This window comes from Mesoplodon bidens (assembly GCF_964165515.1).
Source record: "Mesoplodon bidens genome assembly, chromosome: 6".
Taxonomy (NCBI): domain Eukaryota; kingdom Metazoa; phylum Chordata; class Mammalia; order Artiodactyla; family Ziphiidae; genus Mesoplodon; species Mesoplodon bidens.
This window is the reverse complement of record NC_138162.1, coordinates 95,792,434-95,817,395: the sequence shown is the minus strand read 5'-3', so window position 1 is coordinate 95,817,395 and position 24,962 is coordinate 95,792,434. Positions and strand designations below refer to the sequence as shown.

The following is a 24,962-nucleotide window of genomic DNA, read 5'->3' as shown; positions in this document are numbered from 1 at the left end:
CTCACTGACCACAAAGTCCCCACATCCCTCTGACCTCCGGACCTCCTTCCCACTCCCAAGTACCCACAGCACTAACAGCCTCTTGGTGCCAGTCAGCCTCACCACCCAAGGAACAGAGCCAAGGGACTCACAGGGCACCCAGGGCTGCAGCCCAGCAGAGGGCACAGGAAGGGAGCAGAACGAGCGCACCTCCCTCTTGCAGGACGGTGACCCTGAGGTGGGGGGGGGAGGCGCCCTGGAGACGGGCTTACCTATCACACTCTTGGCAAAGGATGCTCTCTTGAGGGTGGCCAGGCCCAAGTCGCCAATCTTCACAGACCCTGTGGGTCCGGTGATAAAGATGTTGTCGCACTTGAGGTCCCGATGGATGATGGGGGGCGTCCTGGTGTGCAGGAACAGCAGGCCCTTCAGGATCTGCCGGCACCAGCTGCGCAGGACCTTGGGCTTCATCACCTTGAACCGCTTCAGGTACCTGCAGGTGGGGGTGCGGCTCACCGACAGCTCGTGTGGGGGAGGGGCTTCCAATTGCTGGGGGCTGTGTATTTATCACCCAAACAGGGGCACTTCTGCGAGAGGGGTGCTGGCCACACCAGCCAGGACCACCCCAAGCAGATAGGAGGCCTGGGGCCTCAGCCATCGCGACTCTTGAGCCCTGGGTCAAGCCCACCCCGAGGCCCCGGCTGGCTGGGCAGGTGGTACGCTCACGTCTTCAGCGTCCCCGAGGTCATCAGTTCAGTCACCAGCACGATGCACCGCTTCCCCCTGGCACTGGACTCCCAGAAGTCATAGAAGCGCACAATGTTGGGGTGCTGCAGGCCCTTCAGCATCTCAGCCTCCTCCTTGAACCGCTGCCTCTCCAGTTTGGTGAGCTTCCGGTCCTAGGGAGAAACACACACAGGCTGAGAGGGACACCCCGCGCAGCCTCAGGCAGAAGCCTTCCAGGGAGCCAGGGCCAGGAATCCTCCAGGCCACTCGCTCGTCTCCTCACACACCGAGCGCAGCAGATGGAGAGGACTAGACATCTAGGGTCGAGGGAAGCCTGACCCAAGTCCTTCCCCTCTTTATCCACAGAGAGAAGAGCAGGCCTCCGACTTAGAAAGCCGGCACAAGTTGCTCCTGGTTCTCCAACATCAGCAGCATCAGACCCTGAAGCCTCATTGACCCTGAATGAGCTCCTCCTTGCTCAAGAAGGGCTGAGGCAAAATGGTCTCGGGAACCAGAGACACCTCCAAAACCCACACTGCAATACTCATGAGCTTTTCCCCTAGACACAGCTCTGAAACCTTGCTCCCTGCACACCTACTTACTGAGTATTATTAAAAGAAAGAAGCATCCGTTTACTTCTAATTTACACATAACTCTGAGAATATGCTCACAGCCACAGCAGAAGACAACCGGAAAATCAGGAGATGCTGACAAGAGACAAGAACACAGAAGAAGAGCAGAGTCTCAGCCATGCCCACATCAGTGCTAGAGGACATGGCAGACACACTTCCTGGGGCCTGGGAACCCCTGCACCTTGAGCACTAAGCTGGACCTTAAGTTTAAGTGGGGAGCTGTAACACCACCATCAAAGTACTAGGAGCCAGGCTTCCCTGGTGACGCAGTGGTTGAGAGTCCGCCTGCCGATGCAGGGGACACGGGTTCGTGCCCCGGTCCGGGAAGATCCCACATGCCGCAGAGCGGCTGGGCCCGTGAGCCATGGCCGCTGAGCCTGCGCGTCCGGAGCCTGTGCTCCGCAACGGAAGAGGCCACAACAGTGAGAGGCCCGCGTACCGCAAAAAAACCAAAAAACAAAACAAAACAAAGTACTAGGAGCCACCTCTGGGGTGTCGCCCATAAGTGCGCTCCAGCCACATCTCTGGAGGAAGACCACTGACACCCGCAGCACATTCCAATACCGCAAGCACCTTGTGTGTCCCCACCCCATCTGCTCCAGCATTTCCCTGACCCCCATCCATCACCAACCCTGCCCCCTGCCTCATCCCGCCCCTGCAGCCTAGATCCTGGCCCTCCCCTTCCTAAAACCTTCCAAAGGATTCCCACCTCAGAGCACTCAGAGCTCTGTTGTTTTCAACTTCAACTCATGGATGAATCTTACCTCTAGGGACCCCAGCACGGCCTTCTCCCCAAGCCTGAGTGTGTACCCCCAGTGTCACCTCCATCACGGCCCCATCAGCCCACAAAGCCCACACCTTCACGCTCCCACCAGGAGGACTCTCAGAAAGAAACATAAATACAAATGAACACAAAACATCAAGTTTTGAGGAGCTCTAGGAAGACAGAAATGGATAAATCTGGACAAATGGATGAAAGAAATCAGAGCTGAAAAAATCACAGGCCAAAACCCCTCAGGTCCTTTGAAAGACCTCAGAGGACATCAAGCCAGACTCCAACCAATTCAAAGAGAAGAGGAGGGCCCTGGAATCATGACGAGATCAGCTGGTTAAGGAATTCTATCCCAAGTGGCACTGTACCCATTAGGCATTCTCCCTCCCGCCAGGCCCACCCCAACAAACCCTCATCAGACACTCCACGCACAAGTAGGACTGGACGGCATAATCACCAACAGAGCAAAGATATACCAAGACGGATCCCAGAAAAACAAAGAATTCAGGGACAAAAGCGACTTCAAAAAAAAAATCTAGTTCATGTCCTCATAAAGATCCAAGAGGCTGACACACATAAATAAGAGCAGCTTCTACTTAAAAAGAAACAATCAAGGAAGAGCTTTTACAAATTAAAGCTCCATATTTTAAGAATAAGATATTCTGTAATCTAATGAAACACTAAATACCAAAAAGTAACCATTTAACCAAGACAATAACATGGAAACATGGTCTACTCATCAAAGGTGATGCTTTGTTTTAGAAAATAAGTCAAGCCACCAACATATTCTCAATACGTGTATTTGACATGGGAGTTACATCTAGAATACAGATGGAACTGCCATACCTCAACAATAAAGACATGAACAGCAAAGTCACAAAAGAAGATGCAGGGGCTTCCCTGGTGGCGCAGTGGTTGAGAGTCCGCCTGCCAATGCAGGGGACACGGGTTCGAGTCCCGGTCCAGGAAGATCCCACATGCCACGGAGCAGCTAGGCCTGTGAGCCATGGCCGCTGAGCCTGCGCGTCCGGAGCCTATGCTCCACAACGGGAGAGACCACAACAGTGAGAGGCCTGCGTACCGCAAAAAAAAAAAAAAAAAAAAAAGAAGATGCAGAAATGGTCAATAAGCACATGAAAACATGCTCAGCATCATGAGTCACCAGGAAAATGCCAATTACAAGCACAAGATACCACTTCACACCCACCAGAAGGGCTAAAATAAAAAGATGGATCATTCCAACCACTGGGCATCTGAGAGCAGCCGATCCCTCTGGGCACACAGCTGTTGGAAGTGCAAGCTGGTACAAGCCTCAGTGAGCCCTTGGCAGGTTCACCCCTGCTCTAGATCCAGCCACTCCCCTCCAAGGTAACCACCCCAAAACAAAGGATTGAGAGCAGCTCCATTCATAATATCTCCCAAACTCCAGAAAAGGCAGAACTCACACGTGGGGCTGAAACCAGAACAAGGGCTTGCCTCTTTGGTGGGGGAAGATGCAGGAGCTGAGAACCTGGGCGGGTGTGGGGGGCGACGGGTACACTCTACATTATAACAGAGGACAAGGGTTACACCTTCGCATGCATCTGTCAAAGCTCATCAGCTATACACTTAAGATCTGTGTTTCATTATGTGTAAGTTATACCTCCATTTTTCAAATGTAAAAATTAAAGTGAATGCATCTGAAAACCAAATGGAGAAATAGAAGAAAAACATCAAGGGACATGAAAGAACCAGCTGGAAGTCCTAACAACAAGGAACAGGAGTTATAAGAGCAGAAAACAGATATCAGGAAGGAGGAAGATAGCAGAATAGCATTTCCCTGAGCTAAAAGAAGAACTATTTAGAATAAAAGCATGTGCCGAGGCCAGGTCAGAGTAAATGAAAAATGACCCACCTCCAGTTTCATTCCAGCAAAAGTGAGATTCCCAAAGACCGAGATCAAGTTCTACCTGCTGAGGAACACCAGACAGGCATCCAGTCTCACCGGCAACATCCTCAACGTGCTGGCTCAAACCTGGAATTCTATCACCAGCCAAAGGGACATCAAACCACGAGGCCCAAAGACTTATTCTCAGACACTCAAGAACCCAAAGGTTACTTCCCAGCACCCTAGGTGAAACAGCTACTGGAAGTGTTTCTGCAAAACACAGAACAACACAGAAGGGAACTTGGTGAAGCCAACTCCACTGGCCCACAATGGACGACTGAACTTGGCTGCACCAGGTGAAGGAAACCAGAAAGGATGTGGGGTTGCCCCACTGTGCCACTTCCTGCCCCAACAGATAGCTTTGGGTGATGACATTTCAGTTATATTTCAGTTATTAGACCTTCCAATAGTCTAGTCACTGATTCTAGAGGAAACTCACAGGATTATTTAGTTATAATAAAAATTGTTTCTGCCAATATTTCAGCATCAACCAACAGCAAAGTTAAAGATTTCATTATATTATAGTTTGGAGCAAAAGGTTCATGTTATAAATAACATAACTAACAAAGCTAACATATGTGCCCTGCATATGCTATAGTTTTCATTTTTAGATGCCAGCTAAACAGGATAAATCCAAGACTTGAGTATAACACAAAAGTCAGCTTTTTAATGACAGTGCCTCTTGGAGCTGGGCTGGGTGTGGAGGTGGGAGGGAGCAGACCTTATTTTATGTTCTAAGCCACTGCGCTATTTTTAACTAGGTGACACACTGCTTGATAATTTAAAAGGTCAGTTGGCACATCCTCAGAGAACTGCCCAGAGCCGCCGCAGTGCGCTGCCCAGCGTCCCCCTCTCAGAGCTGGCTGGGATCCTTTTGACTGTTTGTTGATTGCTGGCTGGCCCCATTAGCTCAGTGACTCCATGGAGGCAGGACCACCCCAGTGACTGATGCATCGTCACTCTTTATGAGGTGAAATCAGTAATTGATGCACTGGGGGCTCAAGTCATGAATCAGGATAGGAAGAGAGCACCTGATCCCTTTGAGAACCCCAAATCCTGCCAGAGTCAGGTTGTTCTTGAGGTCTGGTGTTGAGTGGTGGGCTCTGGCTGCTCACACAGTATCGCTATGGGACAGTTCACTCCCACCACACAAGGAGGTGAGTTCTCTTAGACCAGCCTCCCTCCCACCAGGTCCCTGGTGGTGGATAAATTATTGGTAAATTATTTATTGGGTAAAGATGGCGAGAGTCAATCAGATTATAAAGGATAAAAGCATTCTGGGACAATGCTGGCTCTTGTCTCCTATAGGGAAAAGGTCCAGCCAGTCACGGATGGCACCCTCGGAGTGGGGACAGGGAGGACGGGTGGCCAAGGTGGTTAGAGGAAGAAAGCCCTGGGTTCGACAGGCCCTCCCAGGCCACCCAGGGACCAGCTCTGCCCAACACCACCAGTGAGGGCTGAAGCCATTAGGCCCAAATGGCCACACTGTCTGCTCGCAGGGGATTCTGCGACCATCTCCTTTCACCAGGCAAAGCCCAACCAACCCCATGATGAGCAGAGCTGCCCGGCGGCCCTGAGTCCTGCCAGGGAAAGGCAGGATCCACACACACAGTACAGAGACGGGACATGAGTAGCAGGGAGAGAATGCCCAGAATAGCCAAAGTCCTGGGGGTGGCAACCTGGACCTCTCTCCAACCCCATTTGGTCATAAAACAAAAGAAAGCCTCAAGGGTCTTTGTTGAGAACAGTCCCATGTACAGGGAATCACTCCAGGACAGGGGCTCTGGGGACAGAATGGGCCCAAAGGTGGGGGGGTCACTGGTCCTGCCTAGTGTCTCTGCACACTCTAGGCCCCATATTCCATTGGTGGGAAGAGCCTTCCCAAGTCTAGAGGATTTGACCCAGGCTCAACCTGCTGCAGAGCTGGCCCATTCCTCACCACTCTTTCACCATGAAGCAGAGAGAAGGCGCAGTCTGGGGTCCAGGTAGGTGCACAGGGAGTGGAGATGTCAGTGGAGAAGAAGAGGATGCTTGGTCCCCTAAGTCCTGCTTCTGGCGAGGGTCATGTACCTCTCTGTCACCAGATGGTCACCGAGGCTCGGGGCATGCAGGAATGGGCTGTGGACAATCTCAGGGGGGAAGGGAGTGGCAGGCAACAGATAAATATACAATTACACTGCACCAAAACAGAGGAAAGGGATAGGTGGGTGGGGCAGCTAGGGGCACCCCTGAGCCAGAGAACACCCCCATGGCTTGGGGAGAAGGGAAGCCCCCACCTACCTAGGGCACTGGCAGGGTAGGGATCCCAGGAAGAAGCATCCTGTATGAGGGAGTGAGGTCCCAGGAAGAGTGGGCTGATTGGAGTGTACGTCAGCACAGGGGCTGGCGGCTGCAGGGACAGCAGGCAGGTGGCTCACTGGGGATATCCTGACCTCTCAAGAGCTGAGCTCCACCAGGTGAGCAAAGGAGAGCTCTGGACAGAGGGTAATATCTCATGCTTTGGGCTATGACCTGTTCCCTCTAATATTTAGTGTGGTTTTTCTGGAAGATAAAGGTTATTTTATTTTATTTTATTTTTTTAATTTAACATCTTTATTGGAGTATAATTGCTTGACAATGTTGTATTAATTCCTGCTGTACAACAAAGTGAATCAGCTATATGTATACATATATCCCCATATCCCCACCCTCTTGCATCTCCCTCCCACCCTCCCTACCCCACTCCTCTAGGCTGTCACAAAGCACCAGGCTGATCTCCCTGTGCTATGCGGATGCTTTCCTCTAGCTACCTATTTTACATTTGGTACTGTATATAGGTCAATGCTCTTCTCTCACTTCGTTCCAGCTTACCCTTCCCCCTCCCCGTGTCCTCAAGTCCATTCTCTATGTCTACGTCTTTATTCCTGTCCTGCCCCTAGGTTCATCAGAACAATTTTTTTATAATTCCATATATATGTGTTAGCATATGGTATTTATTTTTCTCTTGCTGACTTACTTCACTCTGTATGACAGACTCTAGGTCCAGCCACCTCAGTACAAATAACTCAACTTTGTTCCTTTTTATGGCTGAGTAATATTCCATTGTATGTATGTGCCACATCTTCTTTATCCATCCATCTGTCGAGGGACGCTTAGGTTGCTTTCATGTCCTGGCTATTGTAAATAGTGCTGCAATGAACACTGTGGTACATGACTCTTTTTGAATTACGGTTTTCTCAGGGAATATGCCCAGTAGTGGGATTGCTGGGTCATATGGTAGTTCTGTTTTAGTTTTTTAAGTAACCTCCATACCGTTCTCCATAGTGGCTGTATCAATTTACATTGCCACGAACATGCAAGAGGGTTCCCTTTTCTCCACACCCTCTCCAGCATTTATTGTTTTTTGTTTGTTTGTTTGTTTGTTTTTTTGCAGTACGCGGGCCTCTCACTGCTGTGGCCTCTCCCGTTGCGGAGCACAGGCACCGGACGCGCAGGCTCAGCGGCCATGGCTCACGGTCCCAGCCGCCCCGTGGCATGCAGGATCCTCCCAGACCGGGACACGAACCCGTGTCCCCTGCATCAGCAGGCGGACTCCCAACCACTGCGCCACCAGGGAAGCCCTGTAGATTTTTTGATGATGGCCGTTCTGACCAGTGTGAGATGATACCTCACTGTGGTTTTGACTTGCATTTCTCTAATGATTAGTGATGTTGAGCATCCTTTCATGTCTTTGTTGGCAATCTGTATATCTGCTTTGGAGAAATGTCTATGTAGGTCTTCTGACTATTTTCGCATTGGGTTGTTTGTTTTTTTGATATTGAGCTGCATGAGCTGTTTGTATATTTTGGAGATTAATCCTTTGTCAGTTGTTTCATTTGCAAATATTTTCTCCCATTCTGAGGGTTGTCTTTTCGTCTTTTTTATGGTTTCCTTTGCTGTGCAAGAGCGTTTAAGTTTCATTTGGTCCAATTTGTTTATTTTTGTTTTTATTTCCATTTCTCTAGGACGTGGGTCAAAAAGGATCTTGCTGTGATTTATGTCAAAGAGAGTTCTTCCTATGATTTCCTCTAGGAGTTTTATACTGTCTGACCTTACATTTAGGTCTTTAATCCATTTTGAGTTTATTTTTGTGTATGGTGTTAGGGAGTATTCTAATTCCATTCTTTTACATGTAGCTGTCCAGTTTTCCCAGCACCACTTATTGAAGAGGCTGTCTTTTCCCCATTGTATACTCTTGCCTCCTTTATCAAAAATAAGGTGACCATATGTGAGTGGGTTTATCTCTGGGCTTTCTATCCTGTTCCACTGATATATATTCCTGTATTTGTGCCAGTACCATACTGTCTTGATTACTGTAGCTTTGTATGTAGTCTGAAGTCAGGGAGCCTGATTCCTCCAGCTCCAGTTTTCTTTCTCAAGATTGTTTTGGCTATTCGGAGTCTTCTGTGTTTCCATACAAATTGTGAAATTTTTTGTTCTCTTTCTGTGAAAAATGCCAGTGGTAGTTTGATAGGGGTTGCACTGAATCTGTAGATTGCTTTGGGTAGTACAGTCATTTTTCACAATGTTGATTCTTCCAATCCAAGAACATGGTATATCTCTCCAACTGTTTGTATCATCTTTAATTTCTTTCATCAGTGTCTTATAGCTTTCTGCATACAGGTCTTTTGTCTCCTTAGGTAGGTTTATTGCTAGATATTTTATTCTTTTTGTTGCAGTGGTAAATGGGAGTGTTTCCTTAATTTCTCTTTCAGATTTTTCATCATTAGTGTAAAGGAATGCAAGAGATTTCTGTGCATTAATTTTGTATCCTGCTACTTTACCAAATTCACTGATTAGCTCTAGTAGTTTTCTGGTAGCACCTTTAGGATTCTCTATGTATAGTATCATGTCATCTGCAAACAGTGACAGCTTTACTTCTTCTTCTCCAATTTGGATTCCTTTTCTTTCTTTTTCTTCTCTGACTGCTGTGGCTAAAACTTCCAAAATTATGTTGAATAATAGTGGTGAGAGTGGACAACCTTGTCTTTCTCCTGATCTTAAGAGGGAATGGTTTGTTTTTCACCATTGAGGAAGATGTTGGCTGTGGGTTTGTCATATATGGCCTTTATTATGTTGAGGTAAATTCCCTCTATGCCTACTTTCTGGAGAGTTTTTAAAATAAATGGGTGTTGAATTTTGTCAAAAGCTTTTCCTGCATCTATTGAGATTATCATATGTTGTTTATCCTTCAATTTGTTAATATGGTGTATCACATTGATAGATTTGCATATATTGAAGAATCCTTGCATTGCTGGGATAAAACCCACTTGATCATGGTGTATGATCCTTTTTCTTTTTTAAAATTTATTTATTTATTTTTGGCTGTTTTGGGTCTTCATTGCTGTGCGTGGGCTTTCTCTAGTTGCGGTGAGCAGGGGCTACTCTTCGTTGTGGTAGGAGGGCTTCTCATTGTCATGGCTTCTCTTGTTGCAGAGCACGGGCTCTAGGTGCGCAGACTTCAGTTCGTGTGGCACATGGACTTAGCTGATCCATGTCATGGGGGATCTTCCAGGGCCAGGGCTTGAACCCGTGTCCCTTGCATTGGCAGGCAGATTCTTAACCACTGCGCCACCAGGGAAGCCAGGTGTATGATTCTTTTAATGTGCTGTTGGATTCTGTTTGCTAGTATTTTGCTGACGACTTTTGTACATATGTTCATCAGTGATGTTGGCCTGTAGTTTTCTTTTTTGGTGACATCTTTGTCTGGTTTTGGTATCAGGGTGATGGTGGCCTCATAGAATGAGTTTGGGAGTGTTCCTCCCTCTGCTATATTTTAGAAGAGTTTGAGAAAGATAGGCATTAGCTCTTCTCTAAATATTTGATAGAATTCACCTGTGAAGCCATCTGGTCCTGGGCTTTTGTTTGTTGGAAGATTTTTAATCAGTTTCAATTTCAGTGCTTGTGATTGTTCTGTTTATGTTTTCTATTTCTTCCTGGTTCAGTCTCGGAAGGTTGTGCTTTTCTAAGAATTTGTTCGTTTCTTCCAGGTTATCCATTTTATTGGCATATGGTTGCTTGCAGTAATCTCTCTTGATTCTTGTATTTCTGCAATGTCAGTTGTTACTTCTTTTTCATTTCTACTTCTGTTGATTTGAGTCTTCTCCCTTTTTTTCCTGATGAGTCTGGCTAAAGGTTTATAAATTTTGTTTGTCTTCTCAAAGAACCAGCTTTTAGTTTTACTGATCTTTGCTATTGTTTCCTTCATTTCTTTTTCATTTATTCCTGTTCTGATCTTTATGATTTCTTCCCTTCTGCTAACTTTGGGGTTTTTTGTTTTTTCTGCATTCTATATCCAAGATTTTGGATCATCTTTACTATCATGACTCTGAATTCTTTTTCAGGTAGACTGCCTACTTCCTCTTCATTTGTTTGCTCTAGTGGGTTTTTACCTTGCTCCTTCATATGTTGCGTATTTCTCTGTCTTCTCATTTTGCTTAACATACAGTGTTTGGGGGTCTCCTTTTCCCAGGCTGCAGGTTCATAGTTCCCATTGTTTTTGGTGTCTGCCCCCAGTGGATAAGGTTGGTTCAGTGGCTTGTGTAGGCTTTCTGGTGGAGGGGACTGGTGCCTGTGTTCTGGTGGGTGGTGCTGGATCTTGTCTTTCTGGTGGGCAGGGCCACGTCCAGTGGTGTGTTTGGGGGTGTCTGTGAACTTAGTATGATTTTAGGCAGCCTCTCTGCTAATGGGTGGGGCTGTGTTCCTGTCTTGCTAGTTGTTTGGCATGGGGCGTCCAGCACTGGAGCTTGCTGGCTGTTAGGCTGAGCTAGGCCTTAGCATTGAGACAGAGATCTCTGAGAGAGCTCTCGCCAATTGATATTATGTGGGGCCGGGAGGTCTCTGGTGGTCCAATGTCCTGAACTCAGCTCTCCCACCTCAGAGGCTCAGGCCTGACACCAGGCCAGAGTACCAAGACCCTGTCAGCCACACGGCTCAGAAGAAAAGGGAGAAAAAAGGAAAGAAAAAGAAATAATAAATTAAAAAATAAAAATAAGATTATAAAATTTTTTTAATTATTAAAAAAAAAAATTTCAGGTATTCCCCAGATGCAGGGTACATCAGGTTGACTGTGTGGATTTAATCCACTGCTCCTGAGGCTGCGTGTTGAAATTTCCATTTCTCTTCTTTGTTCACACAGCTCCTGGGGTTCAGCTTGGGTTTCGGCCCCACCTCTGCATGTAGGTCGCCCTCAGGCATCTGTTCCCCACCCAGACAGGAGGGGGTTAAAGCAGCAGCTGATTAGGGGGCTCTTGCTCACTCACGCCAGGGAGAGGGAGGGGTACAGTAGTTATAATTGGAATGCGGGCGACCCTGCAGCAGCAGAGGCCAGCATGACGTTGCAACAGCCTGAGGCGCACCATGTGTTCTCCCAGGGAAGTTGTCTCTGGATCACGGGACCCTGGCAGTGGCGGGCTGCACAGGCTCCCGGGAGGGGAGGTGTGGACAGTGACCTGTGCTTGCACACAGGATTCTTAGTGGCTGCAGCAGCAGCGTTAGCGTTTCATGCCCGTCTCTGGGGTCCGAGCTGATAGCCACAGCTTGCGCCCATCTCTGGAGCTCGTTTAGGCGGTGCTCTGAATCCCCTCTCCTGGCTCACCCTGAACTTGCCTCTTAGGCAGGTCCAGACATTTTCCCGGACTCCCTCCTAGCTAGCTGTGGCACACTAGCCCCCTTCAGGCTGTGTTCATGAAGCCAACCCCAGTCCTCTCCGTGGGATCTGACCTCCGAAGTCCGAGCCTCAGCTCCCAGCCCCCTCCCACCCTGGCAGGTAAGCAGACAAGCCTCTCAGGCTGGTGAGTGCTGGTCATCACTGATCCTGTATGCGGGAATCTCTCCGCTTTGCCCTCTGCGCCCCTAATGCTGTCCCCGCTGGCTCCAAAGGTTCCCCACCCACCCACCCACCCCCACTCCTGCCCCCACCAGTGAAAGGGCTTCCTAGTGTGTGGAAACGTTTCCTCCTTCACAGCTCCTTTCCAGAGGTGCAGATCCCGTCCCTATTCTTTTGTCTCTGTTTTTTCTTTTCTCTTTTGCCCTGCCCAGGTACATGGGGAGTTTCCTTTCAGGAAGTCTGAGGTCTTGTGTCAGCATTCAGTAGGTGTTCTGTAGGAGTTGTTCCACATGTATATGTATTTTTGATGTATTTTTTGGGAGGAAGGTGATCTCCCTGTCTTACTCCTCCACCATCTTGAAGGCCCCCCCTTACTGTAGTTTTAAAAATAAATTCACTTCTTTTAAACTCAAGTGCTCTCCTTAACCACATCTAAGCAATAAAATATGTGAACTCACAGAAAAAGGAAGTATGCTTTTTCTAATTCATTTTAAAACAAAGGCATCAGAGAGCGTGTACTCTAGAGCAAGAGCTCGCACCTCTCCATTCTTTGATCAAAGAATACAGTTTTCCTTTGCTTCTGAAAAAATAAAAGATAAACTAAACTAAAATAAAATAAAATAAAGGCATCATTATTAAAGTATAAAGTCCTCCTACCGCCGCCTTAAGATGGTATCCCACTTCTGAGGAAACGTAGACCCAACATGAAGGGTCTATGGCATCACAGAAAAAGGAAGATCCCACTGGGCACGGGCTGAGAGTAAAATCTCAGGGGACACACAGGTCAGGGAGGGTCGGGCACTCCAACACTCACACCCTCTTTGTCATGGGTGCCAACAAGCTTGTAATTCCCTGAGGAGGAAACATGAACATCACCATCCAGCCCCTCACTGCTTTCATAAATAATACCATCTTCTTTGGTGTGGGGCAGTAGATATAGGTGCACAAATGACTCAAAATTAAGGGCCTTTGCTCTTCTAAGGCCACTGCCCTTCTCACAAAAGGCAGAGCCACCAGCAGCAGCAAGGGCCCCACTGGGTCCCGCCCCTTCTGCCACCTACAGAAGGACTATGTAAAACTAGGTGCCTTCACCACGTGTGAGCTGGGATCCAACTATGTCCTAAGCTTAAGTAGCTATAAAGGATGTCACCTCCAGCATACTGTAAATACCGTTATTATTTTAATGCTCTATGAAATGGTTCCATGGAACTTCATGGTCTTCCAGCTATATTATAAAAATACACAAGTGCAGATTCTTATTTCCACTCCACAAACCTAATATAATACAGTTTTTCCTGAAAGTCTTTATTGATCACCTGGCCACACTTGTCTGTCATAAAATGATGCATGTTGGAATTTAGGGGTTTTATTTCCTATGGTCATACTGCTTTGAGGGCCAAACGTTTTTCTTCTGCACTGCGTTATTATTACAAAAGAGTAGTGCATAGTTGATCAAACAGATAGCAAACGCGACTGAACACGCAGATCTCACTGAGCCAGGTGGAGCCTTTTCCCTATCACTTCACACATTCTCCACTGGTGAACCTTAATTATCACTCGACTGAGGCTAAGCCAGCATCAGTTCTGTTCATCTCTGGTTCACATCAGCCAGCAGATGGGGTGAGGGAGCAGTTATGGTTCCAGCACAGAGCAGTTCTTCAGGACCGGCTGGCAGCCCCATCAGGGCCTCCTCCATTTCTAGGGACATAGAGTGTGTCACCCGTCTGTGGGAGCCCCATCCCCAGACCCTCACTAGGGTCTAGCATTACTTTTTACTCTGGGCAGGGTCAGAGGTGAGGTCCAGGGTGGGTGGGGGGTGACCCCTGCCTACCCTTTAGGAAGCCCCTATCCCTGGCATGAACACAGTGGGTCAGTTTTGGGACAGGCCCTTTGTGCTGGGCACCCCTGGGGTGGAGGCCTCTGCCCCATGCCCCACCCCAGGCTCTGGGTCATGGGCAAGCTACAGGACCCCACCCACCCTCCTCATTACAGGACACAGACCAGGCCATGGTGAGAAGCCAGCGGGAGCTGCCACACTTGGTAGGGACAGGTGGAGGAAAGGAGCCGAACAGAGGAAGAGGGCCGGATGGGGGATGGGGGATATCTCTGAGAGAGCAGACAGGCTGGGTGGGGGGGAGGGAGTGGGGGGAGGCAGCACCTGATCAGGGACACAGCCACAGCCCACCAGCATCCCCAAGAGCAGGAACTCGCTGGGCAGGCCCGAGCCTTCCTGCAGTACCCACCCCCAAGCCCTCCACCCCACGAAACCTTTTATGGGACCTCAGGCCTCACAGGGGCCACAGACAGACCTGAACCAGCCCACAGATAGTCCCAGGTAATGACAGATGGCCACGGCCAAGACACACTTCGTCCCGTCACAGCGGCCTTGAGCAGGCCTCCCTGGCAAGGCCTGGGGAGTCAGCCCTCCACGGTCCATCTAGCCCCTCCTGGCCTGGCCATGGGGTCTTGACTCTACAGCTGTGGTCTCACCGCACTTGTTCCCCCTCCATACAATGGGAAAGGATGGAGACCTCGTGGGGGTGGTACCAAACTCAGGTCGGTTCTCTCCTAGAAGCAGGCGGACAAGGGAGAACAGGGCAGTGGGGCATGGGAAACCAGGAGACCAGGGCAGCAGACCCATGCAGGACGATGGCAGCCAAGGGAGAGGAGGGAAGGCTTTGCTTTTCTCAGGGGAACATCTGCTCTAACCCTGGGACCCTGGGCCAGAGCAGTGGGTCATCACGGTGTGAAATGCAAACAGGAGGCTGGTGAGCATGGGAGCTAGCAAGAGAAATCCCACTGGCCACTCCCTGCGTCAGCCCTGGCTCCCCTACAACCTCCCAACCAGGAGCACTAGCCTGAGGTGGCCCCAAGGCCCAGCAGGTAGAGGCTGGGCGGAAGCCACCCCTACACCTGACCACACCACGAGTCTGGTTTCTAGGAAGGGCTGGCCCCACCCCAGGCCACTTCTCCACAGGGACACCTAAAGGTAGATATGGACGCACCATGGACGTGGGTCAGCCGAGATGAACACCTCAACCAAGGACAGCACCTGTGGGGAGGAGCGGGCAGGACAGCAAACACTGCCCAACACCAGGGCTGGGCTGTTGACCAGTCACTCCTCTGGGGCCTCCTCGTTGGCCCCACTTCCTGTACAGGGTTCCCCTGTGGCTGGGGCACCCTAGGGTAGCAGTGGGGTGCAGGGTCCTTGTAACAATCTGCTGAATGCTACGGACACTCCACCAGAAAGTAAAAAGTATTTACCCTCCCCCACACACCTCTAAGCCTGGGAACATGCAGACCTGCAGCGCTGGCTGCTCAGGAGCAGAGAGGAGGGAGAACCCAATGCCTCCTACTGCAGAAGGCCCCATCCAGCCAAGTCCTCTAAGCCCCACCCCAGAAAAAAGTGGCCCAGACTCACTCCTCTCCTGTCCAGAGGCCCTGGGCAGCCCAAGTAATCTGACCAACAAAGGTAAGATGACCTCACGGGCCAGGCTGCAGACCGATGGCCTCAGGCTAGTGTCTGCTGAGTGAACATGCTCCCGGGACTGAAACATCCATGGTGTCCCTCTGGGCCAGGCACTGCTCCAGGGTACAGGGCAGGGGGATGTCCCTCTGGGCCACACGCTGTACCAGGGATGCAGGACAAGAAGCTGGGGCTGTCCCTCTGGGCCAGGTGCTGCACCAGAACACAAGGTTGGGGGAGGCACTGACAGATGGACAATACATGTGATCAAGGCCACAGAGGACCACAGAGGCTCAGCGTTGTCTGGAATGAAGGAAAGCCCAGTGGCTCCCATCTGCCCCAATCCTGTGAACCAACTCCTTGGTTCCTCCCCAAGACGGCAGCAAAAGCCCTGGGGCCACAATCAAAACAAGACAGCAGGCACATGGGGCACATGCATGTGAAATGAGCAATAAGGTCTGGCTCTGACTCCTCTGAAGAGAAGGGAGCCCCACATTCAGCACATTCTCCCCTAGAGTCGTGTGGCCTAAGACAATAGCTACAAGCCACATGTGGCTATAAGCACTTGACATGTAGCTGGTCCAAACTGAGATGTAATCTAAGTGTAAGATATACACTAGATTTCTAAGACATAGCATTTTTAAAAGGAATTTTTTAAGTCTCGTTAATAATCTTACATTAATTAGGGCTGCTCCTTGAACAATATGGGGGCTGCGGGCACTGACCCTCCACACAGTTGAAAATCTACATACAAATTTACAGTTGGCCCTCCATACTCATGGTTCCACATCCATGGATTCAACCAACCACGGATTGTGTAATACTGTGGCATGTATTTAGTGGGGGAAAAATCCATGTATTAAGTGGACCCATGCAGTTCAAACCCGTGTTGTTCAAAGGTCAACTGTACATGTTAAAAAGATATTTTTGGTATATTGAGTTAAGGAAAATATATTATTAAAATTAACTCTACATGCTCTTTTTACACTTTTTTTTTTGCGGTACGCGGGCCTCTAACTGTTGTGGCCTCTCCCACTGCAGAGCACAGGCTCCGGACGCGCAGGCTCAGCAGCCATGGCTCACGGGCCCAGCCGCTCCGCGGCATGTGGGATCTTCCCGGAACGGGGCACGAACCCGTGTCCCCTGCATCGGCAGGCGGACTCTCAACCACTGTGCCACCAGGGAAGCCCTTTTTTACACTTTTAATGTGGCTATTAAACTGTATTACACATATGGCTCACAGTACATTTCTGTAGGACCAGTGCTGCTCTGCCTTAGAGCATCGGCACTATGCAGTAGACTAGACACTGAAAGGCTGGGTAGAGCTTCAGAAGTCTGACATGGACTGCTGAGGAAGAGAGGCCTCAGAGAACACCCAGGCTTTAGTCTAGTCCCCCCAGGAGGACAAAGTGCTAGGAAAATGGATATACTGGAACAGAGCAGCCCTCACAAAGGCTGAAGCTCAGCTTTGAATCAGCTCCATTTCAGACTGGATTAACATGATCTCCTCTGATTCTAACTGCCTCTGGGAACAAAAGCAAATCTTCTCCAGAGAAAGACAAAATCACCCACAGCCTCCCTCTAATACCTCCATAAGTTTTAAACACATAAATCTGAAATGGCCAGGCAGACTAGGAGACAAAGCCAAATGAGAGAAAAAAAAGACAATGGCAATGAACTACAAGAGGACCCAAATATTATAGTTATTAGACACAGACTGTAAAATCCTGATTAGTGTGGTCAAGAAAATAGATAGTGAGACAGATAATTTCATCAGAACTAAAATCTATGGAACAGGAATCAAATGGAAGCTAAAACCAAGAAATGAAACTGGGAACTCAATATATGGGTTTAACAGCAGGTTGGACACAGCTAAAGACAGGATCAGCAAACTGGAAAATAGGTGAGTACAAAATATACAGTGTAACATGGAGGCAAATGGATGGACAATACAGGAAAGAGGATTTTAAAAAACTCATAGAACACAGTGAAAAGGTCCAACCTATGCAGAAATGGGGTTCTGGAACAAGAGGGCCTAAAGAATGGAACAAAAGGAATATGTATAAAATAACAGCCCAAAGTTTTCCAAAACTGAAACAAGACATCCAGACATTGATTCAGTAAGTACTATAAACCCTAACCAGGTTAAATACAAGGAAAATCACACCAGGGCACATTGCAGCAAAACAAACCTCCTGCAAATTCAAACACACAGGAAAATCTTAGACACAATATCACAAAAGGCAGGCAGGGGTGGGTAGATGAAATTCCATGTTCCAAGACCCCTGCCTTGCCCAGGACATGGTAGAAGTTCTAGTTCATACCAGGCTTTAATAACCAAGGATACATTGTTGTAATCTCTAGTTGGACTACTAAAAAACTTAGAAAAGAATGCATAACAAACTTTCTAAGTACAAACTCTAAACTGCCCAAAGCCCAGAGCTCTACGATTGGTTCGTCCAATAACAAGGCAGACACACCTGAAACCACACCTTAGTTGTTAAAATTACCACTATGTGGATACACAAGTATGCAATGAAATAATGCCCAAAAGTTACAAATACACAGTGAAATGAAGTAAAATGAAATGACAGGTGAAATAAGCACACCACCCCAATTATCCTGCTCTCTGTCACCCTCCATCCTGCCCTCCTGGGTTATCCAGCCCTATAGCCCAGGTCTCCCCAGGGCATACCTGCAAAAGACAACCATCTTTGTGGCCCCAGTAACCTATGGGATGATGGTATGGTCTTCCCAAGATCAGAAGAGAAACCCAAATCCAATGCAGAGCTAGTGCTCAGTGGGGCACTAGCTCCTTTCTGTAGGAGGGTTTGCTCCCCGGGGGATGGTAAAGCCACCTCCCCATTTCACGACCGAGACATACAGATGCCATGTCTGGCATCCCACAGGGGCTTCTCTGCCTCCACCTGTTATGTCTCACCTCCAACAGCTGGAAAGGCTCCTGAGGCCCAGGAGCGAAACTCTGAGGTCTGACACCCTGTGAACTCAGGGTCGGGAAAGCTGGTGTCAGTGAGTTCTCTCCTTGTCACCTACACCCTGATGGGTGAAGAAATGCCTCCACCTCCTCCACACCTGCATCTAGGTCTCCCTCAGGCAAACATTTACCAACAGCCATGACCTGCTGTACAGCCACACGCTGGGTTCACTAAGGTGACCTTAAGACAAGACCCCTGCCTTTGGTGCTCAACCCTATGAGCCATGCAAGTCGGTGCTGCCCCCATTTTACAGAAGAGGAAGTTGAGGCTCAGAGAAGCTCAACACCTCCACAAGCAGCAGGTCAGGACGCGACACCCGGCCAACCTGGCTCCCATTGCCTCCAGGTGTGTGCGGGCTCCTGGGAACATGGTTGACATGGGTGAAGCATGGCTGCAGAAGACGGGCAGATCTCAGAGTGGGGTGCACACACCACTCCAGGTGGGGAGGCCTGAAAGAACCCAGGACACATGCACAAGCAGAGGGCAGGGTGAGTTCCCGAAGTTCACCCTCCAACTCACCCTTCCCAGGGCTGCTCTGCAGATAACCAAGTCCTGCTCATACCCCTTCCCAGACAGCCTGCCCCAGTCAGCACCCAGGCTATGGCAGGCACCACAGCCACCGGCACAGGATCATGTGGCACCTGGCCTCCCCCACACCCATCCCAGCTGCACTCACTCCAGAGTCTCTTTACCCGGCCCCAGGAGCACAAACAGCTCCACGTCCCCCAGACCCCTGGTTCTCCCTAAATACACAGGCAGGACCATCACAGTGTGGAGAGACGGCAGGGAGAGGTGGGGATGCCACTCCCCATGAGGGACAGTGCCCAGAGCAGTCAGCACGTCAGCCACCTGGCCACGGGGCCTGCCCACCCAGGTACGTGGGTCAGAGCCCTGACTCTCCCCGACTCCACCATCCTCACAGCACAACTCCCCTCCCCACCAGAGCCCAGAGCCTTGAGAAAGCGACAGCGCTCTTCAGTGACCTTCAGCACCCTTCACTCCTCAGACCACACGTGGGCTCCTCCCTTGCTGTGCCGCAAGGCACCCACAACCCCCTAGGTCAGGGCCAGGGCTTAGGCATCACGTGACCCACATGAACCAGCCCCATCGGCTTCCTTGCCACTGACATGGGGAACCTCCTTGTGTGGTCTGGCAGCACGGGAAATGCCTAAGACAGGTGTAGATACTCGGCCAATGTAAACCACAGGACACAGCCGACTCATTTGCTCACGGCCTTCTCTGCCGGGGTCACCATCATCTCGTAACTCTTGGCAACCATCCTCCCTCTGACCCCTGACCCAGGAAGAAGCCTGGCGGAGGGTACCCTGCAAGGCCACTGGGCAGTGGTGACCCCCAGTGCTCATACCACCCTCACTAGACTACCAGAGGCAGGTGCTTGCCCGAGGCCGCACAGCCGGACGCTCAGCTCCCTGCAACGCAGGATTTGTTGCCTCTGCCGGGCACAGCTGTCTCCTCTGAGCTGCTCCTCCTCAGCAACGCACCCCAAACCCTACGTCTGAGCAGCCAGGCAAGTGCTGAGCACAGCCCGACTGCACGTGTGTGAAGGCGCACACGCAAAAGGACACGGGTAGGAGCGGCAGAGACACATGCAGAAGCAAGTGCTCACACTTGGACCAGTGACAGGAGTCGGGTGTTTCTCCCCCGTAAAAAGCTATTTCCTCTGCTGTATTTAAAATATTTCTCAGAGAACACAGCATAAGAGAGTGGCAGATAACGTTAACACAAAAACTCCATTTTCAGTTGCTCATGCCAGCAGGCACCGCAATCCAGGAAGCGCACCCACAGCCTGTCTCGAGCCCTGTAGCTCCCACCTGGGACTCTCACTCTTGTGCTCTCCCCCCAGGGAAGTCATCCAAAACCACGATGCCTGTGTGTGTGGGTCTGGAATTCTTCACTGGATGGTTATTTATAATTTCAAGAAATAACCAGACATCCCAGGCCTGGCAGCGGTGATGTGGGTCACGTGGTCCACGGGGCAGTTACAAACCCCAAATACTGAGGAAAGTGGTGAGGCAGGCAAGGGTGAAAAGCACCAGGCTGGGATTTAATAAGATTCACACAGTGAGAACAAAACAGCCAATGAGAATGGGGGCTGCGCTCAGGGAGGAGGGCACAGGGACTTTTTTCTTCCTTCCCTCTGTTTCCCCCATTCTCTGCAATCTGCTGAACTTCATGAAACTAAAAACAAAAAGCACTCACCGGCTACACCCCCGGACCATGTTCTGGGCAGCAGCAATGCTTACTGCAAGGCTCTTTTCCTCCCTAGAGTGAGGTTACCATGGCGTTTATTTCAAATGCTCCCTTTGGCATCTGTTCTATAAATGGCTTTGGCTTTGCACCGAACGCACTCACTGGAGACAGAATTCCTGATTCTGTAAAACCCACAAATGCTGAATGCTTCCTCCGGTTGAGCTCCATCTCCTCCAGGGGGCAAAGGAGAGGGACCAGTCCAATCCCCCTGAGTGTGCACTGAGCACTTACCGTGTGTTGCTTAATGGGAGACGAGACCCTCTGCGGAAGCTGGGGGGAACTAGGGTCCTGCCTGTCAGGGATGGCAACTGAGGTCCCCCCAGAGATCTGGGCAGGGCTGACCCCCTAGGTCTGCACTTGGGAGTTTATTTGAGAAGATAAAGTACAGGAGACTCCTGATAATAATTCAGGGTGGGATGAGGTTTGTTAGTCTACTTTTCTGTCCTATTTGGAATTTCCATGGTGCTAAGTCAGCAATAACAATTGGGATGTTCTGGCCCTCAGTCAGTACCAGTGGCCTTGCCTCTGATTTGGACGCCCTGGGCATGACCTTTCCAGGGAGACCTGGCCAGGCATGGGCATCATGGGCAACGCCAGGGCCCCCTGCAAGCTGTCATCACCGCCACTTGGAAGATGAAGAGATGATGGGTCAGGGAGCAGCTCTTAGTCACCCTGGGGTGCAGCACACCCAAGCCACCTCCCCAACAAGGAAACCAGGAGAGGGGGCTGGACTCCCTCCCCGAGGGGCCACAGTTCCCCACCAATGGCAGCAGATGCACTGTGGACCATCTTCAGTGACTCTTCCTCAAGGGCAGGCCCGGCACACGTCAACCCCAGCACTGGCTCACGGGAAGACCTGTCCACCCCATCAGCCATGTGGCCACCAGTCTCCCTGGCGTCCCAATCAAGGACACCTGGGAACCCACAGCCCCCAGCCACAATGCCAGGATGTGCCAGGGCCAGACAGGGCAGATCCCACGCCCCTGGGGTCTCCTGGACATCCCAGTAGCAACCCCGGCAAGGGGCGAATTTGCGTCAAGGCAGGTGCCACATGTTGGGGTCATCTATAATCGCAGCTGCCAAGACCAGGGTGAGGGAGGGGTACAGTCCAAGCCCCCAAAGAAATGATGGAAGAAGCTGACCCCAGATATCATGCCATCCATGGGACTTGGGGGGACAGGAAGACGTCTCAGAAGGAGATGCCTAGCAAAAGTGCCCAAAACCACCCTGGTGGGATCAGTATCCTCATCTGTAAAATGGGCCCTGGGCAGCATCACAGGAACTTGCAGCATTAGGCTCCACACAGGGCCAGGGCTGGGTTGGTGCCCAAAAAGCAAATGCCCCAGGTACTCCCAGTGAGCTATTATTATGACCACTGGCTCAGGCCCAAGGCTGAGGGGCTTCAGTCAAACCACTTCACATGTCCAGGCTCACCCCCTGGGTTTCTCCTGTTGTCCAGAGTCACTGCCTAAAGCCCCCAGTACAATCTGTGGACCCCATGATCTATGGCCCCAGAGGCTGCTCAAAGGAGCCAGCATCTCTGACTGAGTCTACAGGATCCCATGGGGAAGGGCCTGCATCTACACAACCACAGGGTGGCTCTCAGGCCCAGTGCCCCCCAGTGCAAAGGCCTCCTTGAATGCTGCCCCCAGCTCTGTCTGTGTAGTGCTCACTCAGAGAGTAAAAGTCAAAACTGAACATAAAAATCTCTCTGCAGTGCCAAAAATACCTCCCCACGGGATGAGGAGGCAGGCACCGGTTTCCACAGCAGCAACTGTTGCTATGGATACAGGGCTCCTGCCAGAAAGGGGTGGGGACAGAGACGGGGCAGGGGGACTAGTTGGGGAGGGGAATACAGCAAGGGGATACGGGGGGACAGAGATGGGGTGGAAAAACAGAGAGGTACCAGCAGGGGGCAGGAGAGAGGCTGGTCAGCGGGAGGGAGGGACCTGGCCAACCCTGGCCCTCCTGCCCCCCATCACTGGTAAAGCTGATGTGCAAATACAGACTTTGGGGAGGGAGGCCGCTAAACAGTAATACTTGTAACTGAATGGAAGGAGGAAGACAGGATCTCCCACAAATGTGAATGCTTTTCTGATTTGAGCGCAACAAGTCCAACATACTCCCCCAGAGAGCCTTGATTCCTACTATTCACTGACTTCTCTCACCTAAAACTGTTACCTCTCTCAGCCCGTAGCGAGCAGCAGGACGGCCCTCCAGGAGGGAGCCTGAGGGAATGGCCATAGGACAGCTGGCCGTGGCCTCTCCTGCACTCCCTCTCTCTCTGCCATGGAGACCCCAGCCCTGGGAGATCCCACCTGGCAGGTAAGGTCCCCTCAGCTCTGTGACGGGCAGATGGGGGTAACATGTGCCACCAGCCCCAGAGCCAGGTCCTGGGCAGGAGCTTTGAGAATAGAACCCTAAGGGCCCATGGGCTGGCTGCTCAGCCATCCCTGCCCAGAGGTTCCCCACTGTGCACAGGCTTCTGTTCACAGCTCTCCCCAGAGGCCTCCCTACCCCTCCGTGGGGCCACAGGCTGTTCATCACATGTCACAGTTGGAGGCGTCATTGCTTTCTGCCTCCCCCAGCAGTGATGTGAGCCAGGAGGCTGCCTGAATGGACAGGTCCCCAGGAAGGGGCCACGGCCACTCTCTGTCTCTACTGCTCCCACCACCTCACATGCAGCTGTCAGGCCCGTGTCCGTGAACCCTGTTTTCATATCAGCCCCCAAGAGCCTGCAACAGCCCCTCATACCCACTGACCAGGTTATGACACCACCGGTGTGTTTCCTTGACCTGAGCCCCTCGGCTCCAGCACTCACGCCAGACACATCTCTCCCCAAGCCAGCTGTCCCCTGACACCCACCTGGGGGAGCACGGTCCGGAGGCTCCACCAGTGGCTCCACCCACAGCCCATAAACCCCCGGACATTCCTCCCACAGGCGGCCTCTCCTGGCCTGCTGGGTGTCCAGCCCCGAGCTGTGCTCTGTCCACCAGGAGGCAGGCTGGCTAGCTTCCTGTCACTGCTGTACAAGCTGCCACCACTACAGCCCAAACAGCACACATTCTCTCAAAGTTCTGGGGGGCCAGAAGCGAGAAGGCAGACTCGTGGGCAGAGTCAAGGTGTCACACATCTCCCTGCTTCCTTCTGGGGTTGCATGGAGAATCCATCCCCTTGTCCAGCCTCTAGAGGCCACCATGTTCCTCAGCTCATGGCTCCATCCTCCATCTTCTGTAGTCACGTCTCCGTGGGACCCTCCTGCCCCCTCTTATAAAGGACCCAAGTGATGACCCTGGGCACACGTGGATAATCGAGGATCATCTCCCACCTCAGAGTCCTCAATCCAACTGCATCTGCAAAGTCCCTCTAGCCACACAGGTGGCATATTCAGAGGTTAGGGTATAAGGCCGTGGACGCCTCCATCATCTAGCTTCCCACACCCCTTCCTGGCCCACCTGACCCTGGGCCTGGACCCAGCAGCCGCCTACTTCAGGCTCCCTTCCAACCTTCCTTGGGGCCGGCTGTCACCCAGCTTCACGCCTCATGTTGAGGCGGCAATGCCATCTTTTTTAATTCATCTTTCCCCTCTCAAAATGAAGAAGGAAGCCTCACGTGGGCCCTCTTTCATCTACTTCCCGACTATCACTGCCCACGCAGGCGCCATCTGTCCACGTTGCCATGCCTGTGTCCCCTCCTGGCCACCCCACCTTCCTCTGGGCCACATCCCGCCCACCAGGCCCAGTGCCCTCACTCCAGCTTCATGTCACAAGCCAGGTTCAGCAATGCATGCTCAAGGCCCCCGACAGTGCCCCCCACCCCGCCTGAGTCAGACTGGCTGGCCCCCTTCCCACAACCCCCAGGAAAGGCCCTTCCAGGCCCGGCAACGGGGCCTCCAGCCTCGCCCCGCCCCAGCAAGACTGTGGGTACTCTGAGTGGGGGACAGGAATCCCAAGCAAAGGCAGCCCAGGGCAGTGGAGGACATCTCCAGCAAGCCCAGCCTTCATGGGCCTCAGAGATAAGCCAGCCTCCTGGGGCCGCAACCCAGGACTCAATGAGAAACGTAAGCACACACGTTAGCACAGGGCCTCGGTGAGCTTTCAGGAAATTGCTGTAGCTGTTATCACGACCATTAATAATTATACTCAGAGGCAAGGTCCTTTGAAACCCTCATAATTCAACCTCCAGCAAACTACACCTACCCTCCTCTCCGCCCACAGTAGTTTCCTTCCTCCAAAGAGAAAGCCCAGCAGAAACCCTTTGTTGAAAGGCCATCGGCCATGGAGCACCCGCCTGCACCCACCCACTCCCCAGGGGCACAGAGGCCCACTGGCAGTTCCTGCCCCGCCC

General features: G+C 51.1%; 1 protein-coding gene across 7 annotated transcripts in view; it reads right to left on the bottom strand.

Moving 5' to 3' along the window:
- WNK2 (WNK lysine deficient protein kinase 2) overlaps positions 1-24,962 on the bottom strand; it is a 158,524-nt gene that overhangs the window by 117,128 nt on the left and 16,434 nt on the right. For all 7 annotated transcript variants that reach the window (XM_081236994.1, XM_081236988.1, XM_081236991.1 and 4 more), the window contains exons 3-4: positions 706-878; positions 252-472 (exon numbers count right to left, since the gene is read on the bottom strand). In XM_081236994.1, coding sequence (XP_081093120.1) covers positions 252-472; positions 706-878 — 394 coding nt within the window. The remainder of the gene's footprint in view (positions 1-251; positions 473-705; positions 879-24,962) is intronic.